This window comes from Myotis yumanensis, unplaced genomic scaffold, assembly GCF_028538775.1.
Source record: "Myotis yumanensis isolate MYYU_CA2020_CCGP unplaced genomic scaffold, mMyoYum1.0.hap1 SCAF_10, whole genome shotgun sequence".
Lineage (NCBI taxonomy): Eukaryota > Metazoa > Chordata > Mammalia > Chiroptera > Vespertilionidae > Myotis > Myotis yumanensis.
This window is the reverse complement of record NW_027223761.1, coordinates 63,795,849-63,815,963: the sequence shown is the minus strand read 5'-3', so window position 1 is coordinate 63,815,963 and position 20,115 is coordinate 63,795,849. Positions and strand designations below refer to the sequence as shown.

Here is a 20,115-nt window from a genome sequence, read left to right as displayed (position 1 = left end):
GGGTTGGCAAGTTGGGCTGAACTCATCTGGAGCTTATTTGCTGGTCTCAAGACTCACTCATGCATCTTTAGTCAGCTGCCAACCAACTTTGAGGCACTAATGGCTGGCTAGTGGCTGGGGCTACAGGGGCAAATGGGCCACATGTTTCTCATCATCCACCAGGCTAGTCAGACTTGTTCACATGGATGCGTCAGGAGTCCAAGATCCAAGAGCAGAAGCATCATGATCCCTTAGGCCAAGGCTCAAACTTGCTTTATGTCACTTCTGTCAAGTTCTATTGGTTAAAGCAAGTCATAAGGCCATACTAGATGCAAAGGGTAGAGAACCCTCCTCCTGGGAGGAACTGCAGCCTATTATGGCCAGTGTTGTAATCTACCACTATCTATTTCCTGTCCAATTTTTTAAAATATTTTTCTAACTTGCAAGCTTCATTCCAGAATCCACAAATTTCTCAATCAGCCGTGGTTCTAATTGCTGTTTGAGTTAGCTTATAATGCAAAGCAAACTCCACAAAATTTATGACCCACTTCTATGAGTCAATAATTATAGCTGGACTCCGTGGTTTTCTCTGCTGGCTTATATCGGACTCATTGATGCATCTGAGGTTAACTAGGAGTTGTTTGGGAGGTGGCAGCTAGGATGCTATGTCTCGTCTCTCACCCTGCAGCAGGCTAGTTTAGGCTATGCCACATGGTTTTCACAGGTTCCAAAATAGCACTCTCCAGTACATACCCAATTTTGCAAGTATATATTTGTTCTATGTTTGCTAATGTCTAAATGACCTATGTAATCACTTATTATGGCACAGTGAGTTTGAGAAGGGCTTACCCAAAGGCGGATCCAGGAAGGCATAAAAAACTTTGGGGCCATTACTTCAACACCCCTACCGCACAATTTAAACAATTATCAGTGTCAAATGATCCTTAACTTCAGTTATGGTATTATTTTTAAGACAAACTAAAGCTAGATTATGCATGTAGTGATATGTATGGGGTAAAATGAGCATTAGGAAAAATAATCATTTGCATAAAACTAAAATTCAACATGGGCTGTCACTAGCAACACAAACTATGTCAACTGCATGCACTGAATTAACTAGTCACAATCTGAATTGGCCCCTTTGAATTGAATTAAGTGAAGATAGTCAAAGCCCTTGATCTGATTATAGAGTCATTTTTGTCATTGTTAAAGTTTATGTTCTTTTTTTCAAAATCTTAGGATATTTTAACCACTTTACTTGTTAATAGATAACTGGGAACAGTTAGGGAAAAGATATTAACAGAGAAAGATTAAATTCTTTACTTAAAAATGAATAAATTAATTGGTTTCTGAAAAATAACATATTCTGAAGACATATTACGATATTTTATAGCTTATCTATTGATCTAAAGTTATCCATGTTAAATGTCTCTTCCAAAAATTGGTTTTAGTGATTTCTGTGCTTTAGTTATATTTTGAGATAAACAAAATCATATATATTTATTAGTAAATTGATGAAAAGGGATTCTGGATATATTAAAAACGAACATGAAATATACTGAATATTCCGTACCCAAATGAATTCATAGATTCTTTTAGCCATGCAAACTAATTAGTTTATAATAAATGCAGTTGATGATAAAAACTTACCTTGGTTTTCTCCATGGTAACCATAGTTTTGAGTTCTAAACCAAATTCAGCTTTTCATTTGTTCACCATTATGTAGATAGGTTTTTTCTATTTATATAAATAATACCAGCTTATTGTAGATTATTTGAACATACTAAAACTGGGAAAAGAATGAAAATCCCTTGGAATCACACTACCTAAAAATAATCACCATTAAGCTTTGTCATCATGTTTTCATGCATCTCTTTAAGCATAATAGACACACATTATACAAGTGTACAATATCATGCAGGCTGCACTTATTAAGACGACTTTCCCCTACTTCTACCCTCCTATAACAGCATTTACCACAACTTCTTAAGCTCATTAGTATCCAAATGTATGTCCTTCTATATTTTCTCTGTTCTTCTGTAAGCCTAGGCAGATGTATATATGTACAGGGAAATTTCTGTCATTATTTTTTAAAAAACTGAAACATATTTTGCATCTCATTTCTCTCATTTAAAAACCTTGAAATTTTTTTTATATCTCTAATTCATTCTTTTCAATGGCTACGTTATTAGTCCATGGCATCACTATACCTCTATTTAGCCATTTGCCCATTGAAAAGATTAACTTGATTGGCCCTGCTCTGTGTGCGACAGGGTATGGAGCCCCAACCCGCCCCCCCCATGGACCCTGCTCTGTGAGTGACAGGGTGCAGCGCCCCAATCCCCTGATCGGCCCTGCTCTGTGCGTGACAGGGGGTGGCGCTGCAACCTCCCCATTGACCCTGCCTTGAGTGTGACAGGGTCTGGTGCCCCAACCCCCCAATTGGCCCTACCCTGAGCGTGACTGAGGGTGGCATCGCAACCTCCAGATCTGCCCTGCTCTGTGCATGACAGGGGGCGGCGCCCCAACTCCCCAATCGGCCCTGCTCTGAACCTGACCAGGGGCTGTACCTAGGGATTGGGCATGCCCTCTGCCACCCGGGAGCAGGCCTAAGCCAGCAGGTCATTATCTCCTGAGGGGTCCCAGACTGCGAGAGGGCACAGCCCGGGCTGGGGGACCCCCCTGCCCCCCCCCCCCCCCCAGTGCACAAATTTTTGTGCACTGGGCCTCTAGTAATCTTATAAATGGGTAAGAGATCAGCATTCCTTATTTTGTGTAACCAGCAAACATACACAAAAAAAGATTCACAATAATGAAAAGTTTAAAACCCACCAATATGAAACCTTAGGAAAAAGTATATGTGCATATGTAGTTATTGATGTTGGTGTCAATTCAAAAATGCACTGCTTTGGAGAGTCTTGTAAATATGATTTTGAAATATCATAGCTCTATTAGGTAGTTACAAAAGAGGGAGGAGCAGTAGTATGGCATCATAGACGATTTTCAATCTCGGTCTGAGTAAACTGATTTTTTATAAATTAAATATGGTAAATTTTTTTATAAAATTGTAAAGCCTGTTATTAATGAGTTCACTCTGGCAAAGTGTCTTGACTGGCTTTCAAATGTCATTTGAATTTGACTGAGAGTCTTTGACCTTGAACTTTTCATAGTCATCTTTTGATTGACACATTTATTCAATTTGACCTTTTGTTTTAACTGAACTATTCTTCTGTTTAAATCTTCATTGGAAGATTGCTGTTGTAGCCTACAATCTAAGCAGTAATTTGAGTAGTCTTTTTTGACATTGATGTGTTTGAATTTTCTAAATTCTTAGTGTTTTTGATGTTGATGAGAATCTTCATGACTGAGTGACGGTGCCTAATGGATGCTGTGACCCAAATTTCCTTCTTGATTGTAATAAGGTTCTTTTTCATTCAGAAACTTGTTCCTAAGCATTAGTAACTATCAAATTAGGCTTGACAAAAGAATACTCAGTATTTGGTCTTGAAGCACATGGTTGAAATAATGCAGCTTCTTGTTGAAGGCAGCACTTGTTAAAATGTTTACTAATATTGCACATGAAATATAAATACATAAAGATTTTGAATTTTGAGAAAAAAAGCTTGAAACAGCCAGATATTTGTGGCAAATTAACATTTAGAAATTCTTTATGAAATTAGTTATTTCATTTGAAATAGCATGTTTTTGCAAAAAGATTAGACATATATCTACCTCCTTAGTTACATTTTTCTTTTAAAATGTCTCTTAACACTTATTTCACGGCAAACTATCTTCTTTCATATATGTGAGGAGGCTTTCATGTGCTAGGCATTGTGCTAGGGACTGGGTATGCCAGAGTTAAATAGCAAAATTTCAAGTGGGTGAAATGTAAAGATCTTATTGGCTTATTGAATGACTTTTGAATTGGGCAGCATCCTCTGCAGCAAATAGAAAGGAGTTCTGAAGAGCTGTATAAAAATGGAAGACTTTCATAGGCAAAGGTGGGGAAGGAGTGCATTGTTTCAGTGTTAAATAACATGCCTATGGGGATGCAAGTGAGCTGTGAGGCAAATTAGCTCCCTAGTGCCCCCTGGGAGATTGCATTCTTGGCAGAAGCTGAATCTGCAACTGATATTGGTAGTAAGTCTAACTTTGATGATGTGGACTCAGCACCAGTGACTTTGTTTGGGGCCTTTTGTCTCTTTTTTTAACAACAGTGAAGGGGATATCATCTTTATAAGAATAAAGTGCAAATGTGATCGATATTCACAAGATCAAAATATGGTTAAAATGCCTACAGGTTATATTTATCCAGGGGGTACAAAAGCATTCTTTTTTAGTTCTTCTATAGCTCAAGAATATGAAAAGAGAAACTGTTTCTGTTTCAACCAGCAAGTTTTGGGTTGGAAGTATTTTCTCTAAATTTTTCCTGAAAACCAAGGCCCTTTTTGAGCCTAGGTCACTCCTCTCATGTACTATCACAGACAACTAAAAGTCAGTAGTCAACACTTTTATTCTCCCTATAAATCTTTTTCATCAGATACACAAATTCATTAGGAGCCCTTTTTATTTCCCATCTTACCACAGACAAGGGTTTACCTAATTTTATTTTTGCTGTTTCATAAATCAGCTACCCCTGTCACCAGCTTTCAATTATAATCTCCTCAATGTTGTTTCAGCCTTTAGTAACAGTTTTGGGGTTCTTTCTTCCCTACCTAGGACTGAGGGCCTGGTTGCTATAAGAAAATGCCCTTAAAACTCTGTTGTAAACTTTGTTGTCAGTGGCTACACACTTGGGATCTTTATCCTAGGAACATATTTTATTTGGTAGATTTAATGTTTGCCAAGGCCATTTCTTAGGTAACTACTCTCTGACTACTTGGAAAGACTGGAGATGAGAAGTATTTTTGTTTATAAGTCTAGAGTTCTGGCTTCTTTACATTTCCTTTACATTCTGCTGGAGAAATGAGTGATTCTCTCTTTTCAGCTCATCTCTCTGTAGTTATACTTAGTATACACAGCTGAAAGAAACCTATTGGCACTTTCAATTTTCCTGCTGAGAATATCCTTAGGCGATTTTAATTTATTCACTGTGTATTATGTGTTGTTCACATCATCTCGGGTGGCAGTGTTGTCAAACTTTCCTACACGGCATAACAGGCCGCCTTTTCTCGGGTCTCCAATGGCAGTTTTCTCATGGTTCCTCCAGCCCTTGTCAGTAGTCTTCTTGAAGTTCCAGTCAGGATGGCAGAGGAGGGGCTAGGCTCTCCTCCCCCCATGACATCAAAATTGCAACCAAATTATAGAACAGTCAAACCAGATAAGCATCTACACACTAGCAGAACAGAAGTCCTACATCTAAGGAAATGAAGAAGAAGCCATGTCGAAATGGGCTGGCCCCACACCCACGAGTGGCAGTTGAGAATCTGGTGAGATATCTCAGCCACTGAGGTGCCCCCTCAGAAGCCAGGAGTCCCAGCCCCACCCCAGGCTCCTGAGCCCAAAACACCAGTGTTGGGAAAAAGACCCCAAATAACCTCTGCGTATGCAAGTCAGTGGAAATTCCATCTTTTAGGGTGAAACAGAGGCTGCTGGAAACACAGATGTCTTCTTAAAGGACCAGTACACAAACTCACTCTCAGGAGCTCTCCTTGGGCTCCAGCCAAGGGACAATGGTTGGTTGTGGATGTGGAGGGGAATAAGAGGGAGGGAGGGTTGTGACTTGCATACTCAGATGTTTTTTGGGGTCTTTTTCCCAACACTGGTGTTTTGGGCTCAGGAGCCTGGGGTGGGGCTGGGACTCCTGGCTTCTGAGGGGGCACCTCAGTGGCTGAGATATCTCACCAGATTCTCAACTGCCACTGGTGGGTGTGGGGCCAGCCCATTTCGATGTTCCTTATAGTCTCGACATGGCTTCTTCTTTATTTCCTTAGATATAGGGAGTGCACCAGAGTTATACAGGGAGAGGCCGAGGTGTGTGGCTACAGGGCGAGGGCAGGAGGGACAGCTGCCATTGTCCCTGCACTGAGTCCTCCCCCCACATGGCCAAATCTGAATCTTCATGAACCTAATTAACTCCAAAAGTGACTGCTTGAGAACCTGGGACTCTTACTGAATGGCCTCAGGCCCTCAGGAAAAGTCCCTAGGGCTCTGATTACCTCCCAACACACCCCTCCAAATGTCGTGCCATCACACTGGGGATAAGGTTTCAATATATGAACTTTGGGAGGGACACAACTTTCAGTCTATAGCAGAGTCCTTTTGCCTTGGTCACTTAAGGTAATTCTTAGATAAAGGGATGCCCATTTACCTCTCCACTAGGGAAATGAGAGTCAATGTGCATAAGATTAAATAAGGTACATTATCTCAAGAATCAGGGCACAAACATGCCACCAAAGCCTGGCATCCACTGACGTGTTAAATATCACACCCTCTAGTCCTGCTTGGGAAAGGAGGACACTGAAGTGATATACATGACATGTTGTCAGTCATTCAGTGTTCTTCTAGGAAGCTTTGTCATCTAGGAAGTAGTATAATTTAACATTGTACTTTTAAATTTATTGTATGAGCCCAGCCGGTATGGCTCGGTGGTTGAGTGTCGATGCATTATGGGCTCAAGGCCCAGTAGGGACGTGCAGGAAGCAGCCAATCAATGATTCTCTTTCATCATTGATGTTTCTATCTTTTTTTCAACCCTCTCTGAAATCAATAAAAGCATATTTTAAATTTAAAAATAAATAAATAAATTTGTTGTATGAAAATGTAATTGTAATTGGTCCTGTATATTCTTGCTTTGAACTGCTTTACAATGCTTAATCTTCATTTTAACCAAGATAGTGGACTGATATCATGAATGATCTCTATTCATGACTTGTGCTTATAAAGCTAAATGATCCAGTTTAGATATATAGTCATCTCGAATTCATCAACTCGTTTTTCTTCTTTAATCTATATCACCAAACAACACTGCTTCTGCATTTTTTAGTACTTAAAAATACGTTATTAGAATATGTATTGGAAAGTAAATACTAAGGTCACATTAATAGGATGTTTGAATCATTTTTACCCATTTTTAGTCTTCAGTGCATTGTTGGATGCATTTAATATTCCACCAAAGTAGACATAACTGTTTGTCAAATAATATCTTGTCTATTATTTTCTTCACTGCTAGCAAAGACAAGTCTTCCAGTAATTTATCTAGTATTTTCTTCATTAGTAGTGGTTAGTATTTCTATTTCTGATAATATGTCCACTTATTTAAGCACCATTAATATCAGCTACTTTCTTAAAAACATATATTAAAACACACATCATCACTAATGTAAATCTCATTCTACATAAGTTTAAGAAAGGTTGTAGAAAGAAAAAGAATATGTTTATTGTTTCCATATTGTAGGATACTTTAAACAAATTATCGTCTGGGAAAAAGAGATACTGTGACCAGGAAAATCTTTTAACTACACACGTTTTATAATAAGCATCTCATGCTAACACCCAGTTTTTCATGTTAGAAAATATTTTTAAAATTGTTTCTTAGAGAATTTATATAGAGGAATGGTTCATATGTCTGTTAGAGGCTGGGGATGCTGGATGGGCCCTATGTGAGCCCCTGGAGAAAGTGAAGTAAACCTTAAAAAAGAGCACGTAAATTGCCATATCCAGCAGGTTTTTGGCGACTCATTCAGCGTGAGCCCACTATTTTTGAGAACATTCAATTTACCTTGTTTGGAGGATACATTTTCCAAACTTTCTCAGAGTGCTTACTCAATCTTGGTGGGGCAAAAAAAAAAAGAGGCTTTAAGAGTAATTCACACTTCCCAGTAGTTCACATATATACATTGCTTCACTTGATGTTCCTCAATTCCTGAGAAAAACATAGCAGCTGTTATTATCAAAAAAGAAAAGAACTTTCCTGAAGTAACAGGGCTTGGAAAGGCTAAAGCGAAAGCTAGACCTCATGTCTGCTTCTTCTGAGTGCAGAGGTTTTCTATAAGAGAGAAAAGGAGGATGTATGTATCTGAAATAAAGCCAGGTAGTTAGGAAACTTACTACAGCTATGGAAGACGTTGATATCTAGTTTGTTGAAGGAGTGAATACTACTTAAAGAAATATTCCTGCTGGCTAAGAATGCAAGTACAGTGCCCTTTAAGAGACAACATTTATCAAACACGCGTATGTGCCGGGCACACTACTATAGGCTTTACTTTCATGATCACATTGAATCTGTGAGAGAACCTCTAAGCAGTGGAGTAATTTTCACAAGTTCAAAATTTAATAAGTGGTAGAGGGGTTCATACAGTTCTTTGTCATTCCAAAACCTTTATGTATCTTTAAGTATCCATTCCCACTGTCTTTCTCCATAGTCTTTTCCCTTGCCTTCCCTACTTTCTTTGAGAGAGAAAAAGAGGGTGAGGGGGAGGTATTATCAGGCACAAAGAAGGAAGGAAGGAAGCCCTCATGCATCCATTAGCTCACCCAGTAACCATCAGCTGCATCGCTACCTAGCCCAGCTCGGGGAATGCCCATGGAGGACTGCCAGGTGGGCTCGGGGGAGACTTTTCAAAAATGCCAAGAGCTAGTGCAGAGACAGGAGTGAAGTGCTATTGAAGCACAAATAACTAAGCAGTGTCAGCACTAAGGAAGCCTGGGGAATGTCTGGAAAAGCTTAACCAAGAAGTCTTTTGAGCTGCATCTAAAAGTGTCTTTCTGGGCAAAGGAGAAAGAGCATCTGCAGTAGCAGAGCAGGTGGAGTGACGGAAGGATCCCCAGGCACAGGGAAACTGGAGATGAGTGTTGAGGCCCAGGATTCAGTCATGGGAGGTGAAATCATGGTTGGAGGGTTCTTCTGTGTTGAAATAAGGAAATTGGACTTTAACCTCAGGGCAGCAAGAGCCAGCAGACACTTTGAATAGCAACAGTTCAGTGAGCTTTCTACTTTTAGGAAGTCTTTGAGCAGGGCGCTTAGTCAAAGTAAAAGCCTATAAAGAACTGGACTTGTGAAATGATGACATTCCCTGGATTATTTCAGAGTCATAAATGAAAGTTAGATAATTTAGCAACTGCTCTAAAAGTTACACTGTGTGGCCAAGAACAGTAAATGACTTAGCCATGTTGCTGGTCTCACAGAGCGAACATGCAACCTCTTTCATAAAGAACCTCACACATTCATTCAATCAACAGCTATATGTTGAGCTCTCACTATGTGGCATGCATTGTGTTAGATGTACAATTCCTAAAGCATTGTGTTAATTACTGGTAGGGGACATTTATTTGAAGCAACATAATTTGTTCATAAAGCCAAAGAAAGCAGCAAAGCAAATATAGGATATAAAGCAAGTGTCAAAGAAAACAAGAGAGAGTAGATCCTGAGAGAGAAAAAGTGAAAATGAGATTTAAGCTGAAGGAAGCTAGCATCTGCTCTAAGTAACCATTTTATTAAAAGTGCACTAAATTGCGAAGGTTCTCTCTCAGGAACTGCATACTGTGGGCTAAGATTAAGTGTAATGGGTTCCCACATGAATTCTTCTCATTACTTCTTTTGAAAGATCAGTAAATCTACTGAAAGGGTAATTTAGGTTTAGTGTTCACAATCCATTCATTTTATTTTTAATTTTCCCTATTTGAAATTATAAAAAAAATACAGATATAATTCAAAAGAGAAGGGATGGACCCAAAGTGAGACTTCAACTCCTCAAATAGTGTTGGTATTGATAGACATACAATAGATGGTAAACTTTTTTATTCCTGATAGATGGTGATAGAGCTTCAGCCAGTGTATAAGGCATTCCACACTATTAATTGCAGGAACCAAGTGAAGGACAACATAGGAATGATAATATGCACCTCTCCCTCCTGAGATTTTTAATGAAGGCTCTTCTTAACCCATTAAGTTTTTATTTCAATATATTTCACCATGAAAGACAAAGCTTTAGGGACTTTTGTCCAGGACCAAAAAAAATATATATTTTGGAAGAAAAGGGTCTGGAAAATAAGACAATTCTTTAATCACAGGAATGTGATTTTACAAAATACCTTTTTCAAAAATGTGAGCCTCAATAATGACTTATAATAATTACTTTTTCAGCTATTAAACCACCACCAGCATGTGATAGTGAAAAACACTCAAATAAAAAATACAATAAAACAAACCGAAAACACCAACCTCAGCCTTTCAGAAGCTCATTTTAGGAAACAATAAAGTCCTTTCTGATTTTCTGGGCCTCTCCTTAGCTTTTCCATCAGACATAAGCCCCATTCTGTGCCCGTGATTTTAAATTTGATTCCTGATTAATTTAATTGAGTACCCTACCAGAAGAGCTTCTTAGGAATCCAGGAGGGAAATGAGATTTTCACATCTAAGATGGGCCCATACTACAAAAGTGGCAAGTATGTTGAAGCCTATTTGTACCTTATTAAATGATGCTGATTTGAAACTGAATTATGGCTTATAATGTTTACAGTTTGCTTTGTTGCTCCATAATAGTCAAGAAGTATTAAAGTGTAAAGTTCCTGTTCTGACTTGAAAAAGTGAGTACTTCCTTAGTCTAGTAGGGATGAGAAAATGAAATTTAGGAGTAACCATTTATCCTAAAGAAATTAGCAGCATAGGACACTTACTGAACAAATATCACATTCCTTGAAATAATTGTTATGACATTTTAATGCATTCTCACTATGAAGCTTTCCCTTGTAAATGACTAAATCAGATCATGTTTAACAATTATTTCATGAGAGAAAAGTTCAACACCCTTAGAAGTTCTTATAAGACTATTAGAAAGAGATAAAAAAAAAAACACCATCAGCAATGAAATACCAGAAAGAAATGGAAACAATAGTATACAGTTAAGTAATTAATTTAGATGCTAAGGAATGAATGCCAAGGAAAAAACATACAAAGTATTTCTAGAAATCCCTCTCATTTTCATATAACTCATTGGTCTATTTCAAAATAAATGCAAACAGTTAATCTCTTAAATAATCATCAGAATACTTCCCTCTAAGGACAAATGCATTATTTTTAAAGGTAATTCACCATCCCATCAAAAATTAAAAGATCTCTTATCTGGGGTACTTTTCTATAACATGCTTTAAACATTCTTTCTTGTGTTCAACCTCTGTTGGAGAGTGTTGAGTTCTCTGAATATGTCATTTCAAGCTGCATGCATCTGCTCTCATTCCAGTCACTTGTTTTTTATTGCAACGGGGAAAATGAAAAGTGTATTGGAGATTTGCTGTGTCATTATCTAGGAAAAAAAACCCCACTACCTCATGAGTGAGTGATTGTAAATGCCAGATCTTTACATATTCATGGAAAAGGAAAGACGAGATTAGGTAACCAAAAGTTGCACCAGTCAGTCTGGAGTGTAGGGAGGATCATCACCGGTCCCATGAACTGATACATCTAACAGATACTCTTCCTGGTACTATGGATCTCCCCAACTGCATTTGTTCTTCAGCCATGTTCTAAACATCTTGCTCACAACAAGAATCAGGTGTTTTGAGCTCCTTTGGGGTTTTGAATCTGCATTGATTAACAGACTCAGGTTGACCCTGCTCCCCGATGGTTAGGGGGGATTAGTGTTGTGGCAGCCCAGGATTCAGTTGTGGGAGATGAAATCATGGTCATGGGAGGAATGCATGGTCTTGGGACCAGCAGTCTTTACCTAAGCACTGTCTCATTCCCATGGTGTATTTACAAAAAGAATCACTCAATAAAGCCATACAAGATAATCTTTTCACTGCTGTCTTCTCAGAAGTAATTTTCACAAGTTGCTATTCCTTTCAATATTTTTTTCTTGCCACAAAAAAATAGGCCTGTCTCTGAATAGCAAAGAAATAATTTTTGCTCAATGATTATTTTTCTTATACTTTTAAAGATATGAATTTATGTGCATATTTAAATATTTCTTGGAGATTATAGCTGCTAAATTATTATATGCAATATTAAATGTTCAAACCCTGTATCAGCAATTGTTGAAAACATAACTTCCATGTGTTCCTTAAACTAGGGCATGTTTGATTTCTGAATTGTTGTCTTATAAATTGTAAGGCCAAAAATGGGCCCTTAGACTAAATATGCAAAGTTCCCCTTAAACCACCTTGAACTAGGCAGATTTGCAACATTTTAAACTGGCACTTCATCCCTCTTTCAGCAAGCATCCTCTGCAGATTTAATGATCAGGAACATCCTTCTGATGCATGCTGGGAGATATGGCTGCAGGGTACAGACCACAGCAGACAGTGTGTCAGATGAGGCAGAACTTCTTGTTAGGGGTGAGTATGCTAATAGTGCAGTCTGAAGACATGATCACCATAAATTATCATACAAAGGAATTTAAATGCATGGACTTTGAGCACATCAGTACTGTGCATTTTACTTTCAATTTTACAATATATGTCATTTTTGCTTAACCTTTTGCCTTTGAAAATATTACGTGGAAAACTGCTCCTTAGTAACAGACAAAATCTACAGATCCAGCTTCAGGGTCCAAAACACCTTTACTAATAAGTGGTCACTAAGTGTTTAATCAATTTAATGCCAAATAGAAACTGTAAACAGTTGAGCTACAAAGACCCTTGGAATACAGAGATAAAATGTGTTTGTGTCTTTATGTGCTTTTTTCAAATGCAAAGTCAGTGGAGCCTCCAGGCATGTGTTTCCTCCACTAACTTCTAAATTCTGCCTCCCCAGTCAGGAAAACTAACGGCATGCCTAATACTGTGGCATTTACAACTGTTAAGTCATAGGGATTTTTTAAAGTCTGAAAATGTCAATACAATTTTCTGTGCAGAAATGACAGTTAAGTGGTTTTTAAGTATGAACCAGGCTGCCAAATAGTATGACCCTATAAAGCTACACATTATTTGAATTAAGTAAATAACAGTACAAATTTCTTTCACCACATTATTTCTCAGTATAAGAAATGTAGCTGCTAGCATGCATTCTATCTTTCTTCCTCTGTTCGTTCTTTCTTTCTTTCTTTCTTTCTCTCTCTCTCTCTCTCTCCCTCTCTCTCCCTTCCTTCCTTCCTTCCTTCCTTCCTTCCTTCCTTCCTTCCTTCCTTCCTTCCTTCCTTCCTTCCTTCCTTCCTTTCCTCCCTCCCTCCCTCCCTCCCTCCCTCCCTCCCTCTCTCCCTCCCTCCCTCCTTTCTTTCTCTTTTCCTTCCTTGTTTCCTTCCTTCTTTTCTTTCTTCTTCTTTCCCCCCTTTTAGCTTTTTATTGAGACCCAAAGAATCTACAGAAAATTTTACAAATTATAAGTGTACAGATGTACATCTCAAAGAGAAATTACCAAGTTAACACACCATGAAACTACCATTCAAGACACAAACTAGACCATACCAGAATCTCACCTTATGCCTCTCCCTTCTGATCTTAATTACACTTTGTGTGCTATGCGTATTGCATGCTAAGACCCTTTGCATGATCTCTGCAAATCAAAATTTCACAATCCACAGCAGAAACGTATATCTTAGATTATCTTATTTCTTACTCACTTGGAGTGTTTTCCAATTATAATTTTTAAGAATTTATCAATATTATAAAAATCTTGAGCAAAAAATGTATATAGGAAGATTCATCATCTCTTTGTTTTAGTTGTATGTCTCATCTAAGGCTTACTGATTGTTGGTAGTGCATCCATCATTGGTCCAAGTAAAATGTTGATTTGAAGCAAGTGTGTATCTAGGTGCATAGCAGTTTGTTCATTTTGTGTGTGTGTGTTTGTTTCTGTTCAGAAGGTGGTTTGAACTTTTTTACAAGTTTATATCAAGACTGTGTATCTGTATTGCCTATTATAAAGCAACAACCTTTTAAGGGCTCATCCTCTCACAATATTCCATTTAGCTAAAATTTTTCCTCTATGCCTTTCGAAGTTACAAGGCTCATGGAACTGCTCACCCCACACTGCAGTCAAATTTCTAGAAAATTGCTTCCTTCTCATGCTACAGTCTGTTTGAGATTATTTGTGTTTATTGTGTAGCACTTGCTCAGTAATTTAGAATGATGCCTCTGAAATCGGAGCTTTCTAAATGAGTCACACAGTTTAGATGCTGATAAGGAGAAACTAGGTCTTTTTACAGGGCTGTGAGGGGCACATTTAAGCGGCAAACTAACATTCTGCTTTGTGAGTAAAATTAAACTCAACAGGGTTTAGAACATAATTCAGGTTCAGCTTTTTCGTGTTCTGCTCTTTTAGCCTTTGGCTTTTTGCCTGGGAGATGATAAAAATGCATAAATTTTGGAATTATACTCAAGAGCAATTTCAAACACGTGGCTATTGTCTGAATATTCATGTCACATTCAGCTCAAACTTTCATTTGAAGTGAGTTTGATCAAGTTGCCAATTTCCTATTCTATATTTTCATTATTTTTCTAAAATTACTAAAAATAGCTTGCCTCTCTGCTTGCTTGGCCTTAGTCAATAAAAACTGGACTAAGGATTCTGGTTCTTCTTTTTATTTTTACTGTTGTTGTTTTTAAGTTAAGAATTCCTGATAATTGAAGGAACTTGGGTGCTTGAATATTGGTGCTTTAATGTTGGCTTGTGAAATAAAACTCAAAGTACTTTTTACCTTGCCATTTCTTCTCTCCCTTTCCTTCATTCGTTGGTTTGTAAAACTGAGGCATTCTGAGAGTAAAGGCCCCACAGGACCAAAGCCGGCATTCTAGGTGGAGTTTTTCTGATGCTGGCTACAATTCCAGCAGCCGAATCCCTAAAGCACTCTTATTCAAGTGTGAGTCACATAAGAATGGGAACAATAAAGATGATTCTGCCATCCACACTCTTGTACAATACCATCATTGAATTGTCTGAGTAGTCACTTTCCTCAAGGTTGAGAGTGCGGAACATTCTTGCCTAACACAGAATATATTTTGTAGCCCTGTAGTTTTATTCCGGTAGAGATTTAGGGAGCTAAATATCTACATTCCTCTCCATTGATGAAGCTACCTTTTTATCATCTCCTTTTCCATTAGAGATAGTCTATGAAATTCTGTTGTGCATCTCACCAAATCCTGTAATTCTTTCCCTGGTCCAGCAAGCACACCAGATTGGAGCTCAGATGTGTGGCCCTAACACCTCCCCACGGCCTATCTACAATCTGAGTGTTTCTAACCGATATGCTCCCGCTTCTTCTCCCATTCACTCCTTCACTGCTATCTCTCCCCCAGATGCTTGTTTCCACTGTTGCTTCTCTTTGCTTGTGAATGTCAGTGCTATTATTCACCACCTCTAGTCCACCATCATACTCCAGAAATTGAATTTTCCCATAAATAATCACCTGAAGCGTAAAATTGCTTGCTCTCATATCTTTAATATTCAGTGAACCGGCATTATAACAGCACCATGAATAATTTGGAGAACCATAATAGAAGTAATGAATATGTTAAAAGAACTTATTATCCTGGAATATAAAAAGAAATTAAAGCCACACCTGAACATCTGTGCACAGTTTAAGTCACTTATTCGAGTGTGATGTAGCAACAATAGAGAAAATAAGACAAGACTGTGCTATAAGGAACCTCTTTAAAGATGGGTAGAACTGCACTATGTTATCCAGGATAAAGGAAATAGACCATTAAGAGATAACCTCACTGAGGGAGATACACAATTTGTAAAGAACTGATACTTCCAAACAACATGAGAAGTGATCTAACACAAGATAAAACTCTCCAGAGAAAAGAGTGTTTGTTTATTTTATTTTACAAAACTGAATGTTAGAAATATGTTTCCCAAAGTGAACATAGGGTAGGAAACTATCATGGTTTAAATAATAAATGTGGTTAGCCTAGCTACAATAACTGGGAACCAGAGCATAAGCTCTGTCAATTCTGCCCAAAGGCAGAGGAAACATTAGAACTTTTACTTCTCCTTACAAGTTTTTTTTTTAATTCAAAATACTCTGCTTCTTAATGCAAAACAGTAGGTCAAGGAACCCTTGGAATAGTCGAAGAAGAATCAGTAATCTCTTGGTTCCTTCTGAATGTGCAGCCTATATATCCTGTTCCCCCCAAACTTGACATTTCTTGAATTAAAATTTCCAAGATAAATCAGACATGTATTAAATTGAATTTGAGAAGAAAGAATCCATCTCAGGATGTACCTTTGTTGAGAGACATCTAACTACTTTTAACCATTCATCCCTCCTCCCACCCATTACTTCGTATTCAACCTGGAGTTCAACCTGTCTTTCCAATTTACTTATTTTAAACTTTCCCTCAATCCAATTTCATTCTTTCCAAGAAAGATTTTTCCCTTGAATATTTTACCTTTAATCTCTCCCAATTCACTGAGTTACTCTTCACGGCAGAACTAAAACTATTAAAGTTTGAATGTTTTGTCAATGAAAGAAGTCAAAGGTATTTGTTCATTAGGCAGCTACTCTGTACCAAGCACCGAGCTTAGCACTAGAAATGAAAAGAGGAACAGACCACGGTCTCAGCCCTCCTTGTGGCTCTATATCCACTAGTCACTGGTGTGAGAGACACCTTGGGAAAAGGGGTGAGAAACACCAAAAGTTAAGCTCCTAGATAACTGTCTTGCAGCAGAAATAATGAAATATGAGAAAAACATAAGCATAGCTACGGGGCCAGCTACATAATTTGTGAGGCCTGATGCAAAATGAAAATGCAGAGCCCTCCTTCAAAACTTGATAAGAATTTCAAGGCGGCGACAGCAGAGCATCAATCCAAGTATGGGGACCTTCTACTCTCATGCCCTCTACCAGCCCTGCATCACTATTAAATTCTGTATTAATATCGAAGAATGAAAGGATGTTAGTAAAGGGAAGGGATCAATAAGAGCAAAGTTGTCTAAATCTCAGTTTACTCATCTATAAAATTAGCATATCAGAGCCTCCTCAAAGGTTTTGCCAACTTTTTACATAAAGGATCTTTTTTATTATTCTACCCCATGATCCTTATGTTTTGAAAGGTCTTTTTTTTATTGTGCTGAACAATTCTATTTCAATTCTCACCAAAACCTCTTATCATCATGTGGTAGCTGGTGTTACCAAACTAGATAATTTAATTCCAGCCAACAGCAAAGAAGCTTTACATTTCAGCTATTTGTGAAATGTTATGTTTTCTTTTGTTTGCAAATAGCTGAAAACAACCTAAAGATACCAATTACCACCTGATGGAAATCACTTTAGAACCTTCGATTAAATACACTCCAGATTGTAAGCTGTAATTTTTAGTAATTTTCACTAGCAAGAGAGGAAAGAGAAAATTTTGAGAATTCTCTGCCTTTTGCCCTTGAAGGACGTAAGTACTGTCACTTTCCCAAACAAATAGAAAGGGAAACTCAAGCGCATTAGAAACCTTGAACATATTTCTAACATGCATTGATTTGAGAGGGAAAGCTGTATGAATGTGCTCCATCTTTACATCTCTCACAGCACTAGTCTTGTGAGTCATGTAGATTCCAAATTAATGTAAATACATCTTTAGCATCTCACCACTTCAGAAAGTTTCCGACCTTTAAAATGCACAAATATATAAGACAAGTATCTTTTGGAAGATAGATTTTTGCCTAGCTTTTCTTTCCCACCTTTGATCTAATAATATGCACTAACTTTATACTTGAGAGTTTGCACAACCTTCATATGATGAAGTAATGTTCTGAAATCAGTCTCTGGTGAAAAAGGATCCGTAGTCACCAAATGTAAAGCTGGGTTTGCAAGTATGCTGTTATTTAGGGATCACTGGAGAATGACAAATGTTTTCAGTGTAATTTTAATCTTAGTTAATATTAATAGTAAGTGAATTTGCAAAACAATCTATGCTTTAGAGCAGAATAACAGTTTTTTAGTTAATACATCTGTTTTTACAATACTTAAAACACACACACACTAAAATGCAGATACAAAATATCCCCCCTCTTAAAGAAAATCAAATCTTATTTAAACAATGTCTTACTGGACGCCCTTGCATCATTATAGAAATTTTAGGTAACCGGTGTCGCTAGTATTAGATAAAATTATTTAAATTAACTTATACCAATCACTTGCTTTCCTAGCTTATAATTCATCTAGGCTAATTCGATTGGCACCTATACAATTTATTTTAGACACTAAATATCAGTTTCTTTTCTCTTATGCTTCTCATATAGTTGCTTGCTAACCTATGGAACTTTCTTACAACTGACTAAAAAGTATTGGTTTTTTATCAGTCCGGGGTTTATGTGTGAATTCTCTGCACCACATTTAGTTTGGCTCCTTGAGTGACAGTTGACCGAAGCTACCAGACTGCTGAAATGATTGGAGAGGACAGATAGATGCCAGGTAGAGCTGCAAGTAAAAAACAAACAAATGTTGCTGTTGTGTACAGACAACCAATTGATGAAGACGAAGTTTCTTGTGTTTCCTTTGCTCAACAACTGCTAGAAGCTGTGTTCTCTTTTAGACACAAATATTTCAGTTAACTGACTTGGGTATTTTGGGTTCCTTGATGTGAGCATTTTTCTGTTTTGAAACAAAGACTCTGACCTCACTTACATTATGAGAAAAATTCTAGTCAACTGGGTTTTATATATCATACATATTTTTTAGTCACAAATTGTAAGGTGATCACCTTTAGCTATGTACTGTGTCACACAGACTTACCCTAGTTTCTTATGTATCCATCCTCATATAAAAGTGACATTTACTACTCCTTCACATTTATGTAAATTTGTTGAGACAAGGTCTTCATGTGTGTGGTTATGTTTTAAAAGCTGATTAGTCATTGTTCAGTAACTGCCTACTCTTCGGTCGGTGAGGACAGGTCCAGTGTGCAAGAGGAAGGCGTGGTGAGATAAGATTGGGAATAAGTGCCTTCTGGTGCCAGGGAAAAGTGCTTAACTTTTGTGCTAGAAGTTATGGATATTCATCAAAGGGCCAAAGCAGGAAAGGGACATGATTAGATCATTCTTAAAACTGTAAAGGGTGTTTCAGTGGAGAGTGAAGCACAGTGGCCTGCTAGTAGACCAATTTGCAAGCTTTTGCAGTAACCCTAGCAAGAAATAAGAAGGTTTTGAAAAAAGGCAATGATAATGGAGATTGAGATGAGTGTACATTAAAAAAAAATAGGTGGAAGGAGAATCTATAGAACTTGGCTATGAAAAATGAGAAATAGGGGGCAAAGATGAATGCCCGTTGTAATGCTCAATTGTGTGTTCAATGAGAATGAGACCATGAATTTTGGTTAGATCTTGGAATACCAGAGTAATTATTAATGAGGCCCCTTTACTTTCCAAATAGTCCTGGTTTAGATGATAAAATATGTGGCCACCATAAGGAGAAAAGTAGATTAGGACTAAAGGAACAGCATTTATTTAAGAAAGAGGTCTCCAGAGAGAAATATCAAATAAACAAATAGAATTATGGCTATGGAACTCAGGAGAGAAACATTGAAATTGAGATGTGGGTTTGAGCATGATCAGATAGAATTGAAATTACAGAGATAGTATGTGAAGAATGAGACGGGGAAAGGGCTCAGGATGGAACTTCCAGAAACACTAAAGTTGGAAAGGAGGAGAAAGCTACAAAGGAAATTAGGAAATACCTGCCAGAAAGAGAGAGGGTGATAATGAGAGAGAGAGAGAGAGAGAGAGAGAGAGAGAGTAATTAGGAGGAAAGCCAAGGAAATCAAGTAATAAGGACAAATAAAAAAGAGAATTTCAGAAAGGAGCAAATAGGCAACAGTGTCAAATACAAGTAAAATAAGAACCAATATATACTATTGGATTGAGTACCTTGACAGCAATTGATGACCTTGACAAGGACAAATTCAGTGGAATGATGGATATAATAACAAATTACTGTAGGTGGAGGAAGGCAAGCAATAATGTATGACAGGTGGTGCAGTAGCTTAAGAAAAGCATGGCTTTGAAGGTAGATAAACTATTTCACATCTCCACAAGCTCTTACTAGTTATGTGACTTTGGGCAGGTTGTTTAACGTGAACCTTTTTCGCTTTCATTCATTCCATTCAATATTTATTCACCAAAGATTTATAGAGCACATAATATCTGACAGGAACTGTGCTAAGAACCAGCTAACCATGAAAAACTTATGTCCTTGACATGGGCATACCTTTTTTTAAAATATAATACCAGGTGTGCTGTTACAGACATATGAGCAGCACATTTTGCTT

The 20,115-nt window shown here is 37.7% G+C and overlaps 1 protein-coding gene across 2 annotated transcripts in view; it reads left to right on the top strand.

Annotated features, from left to right (window-relative positions):
- Window positions 1-20,115, top strand: part of CNTN5 (contactin 5) — a 1,123,865-nt gene that overhangs the window by 998,568 nt on the left and 105,182 nt on the right. For both annotated transcript variants that reach the window (XM_070425923.1, XM_070425924.1), the window contains exon 16: window positions 12,132-12,252. In XM_070425923.1, coding sequence (XP_070282024.1) covers window positions 12,132-12,252 — 121 coding nt within the window. The remainder of the gene's footprint in view (window positions 1-12,131; window positions 12,253-20,115) is intronic.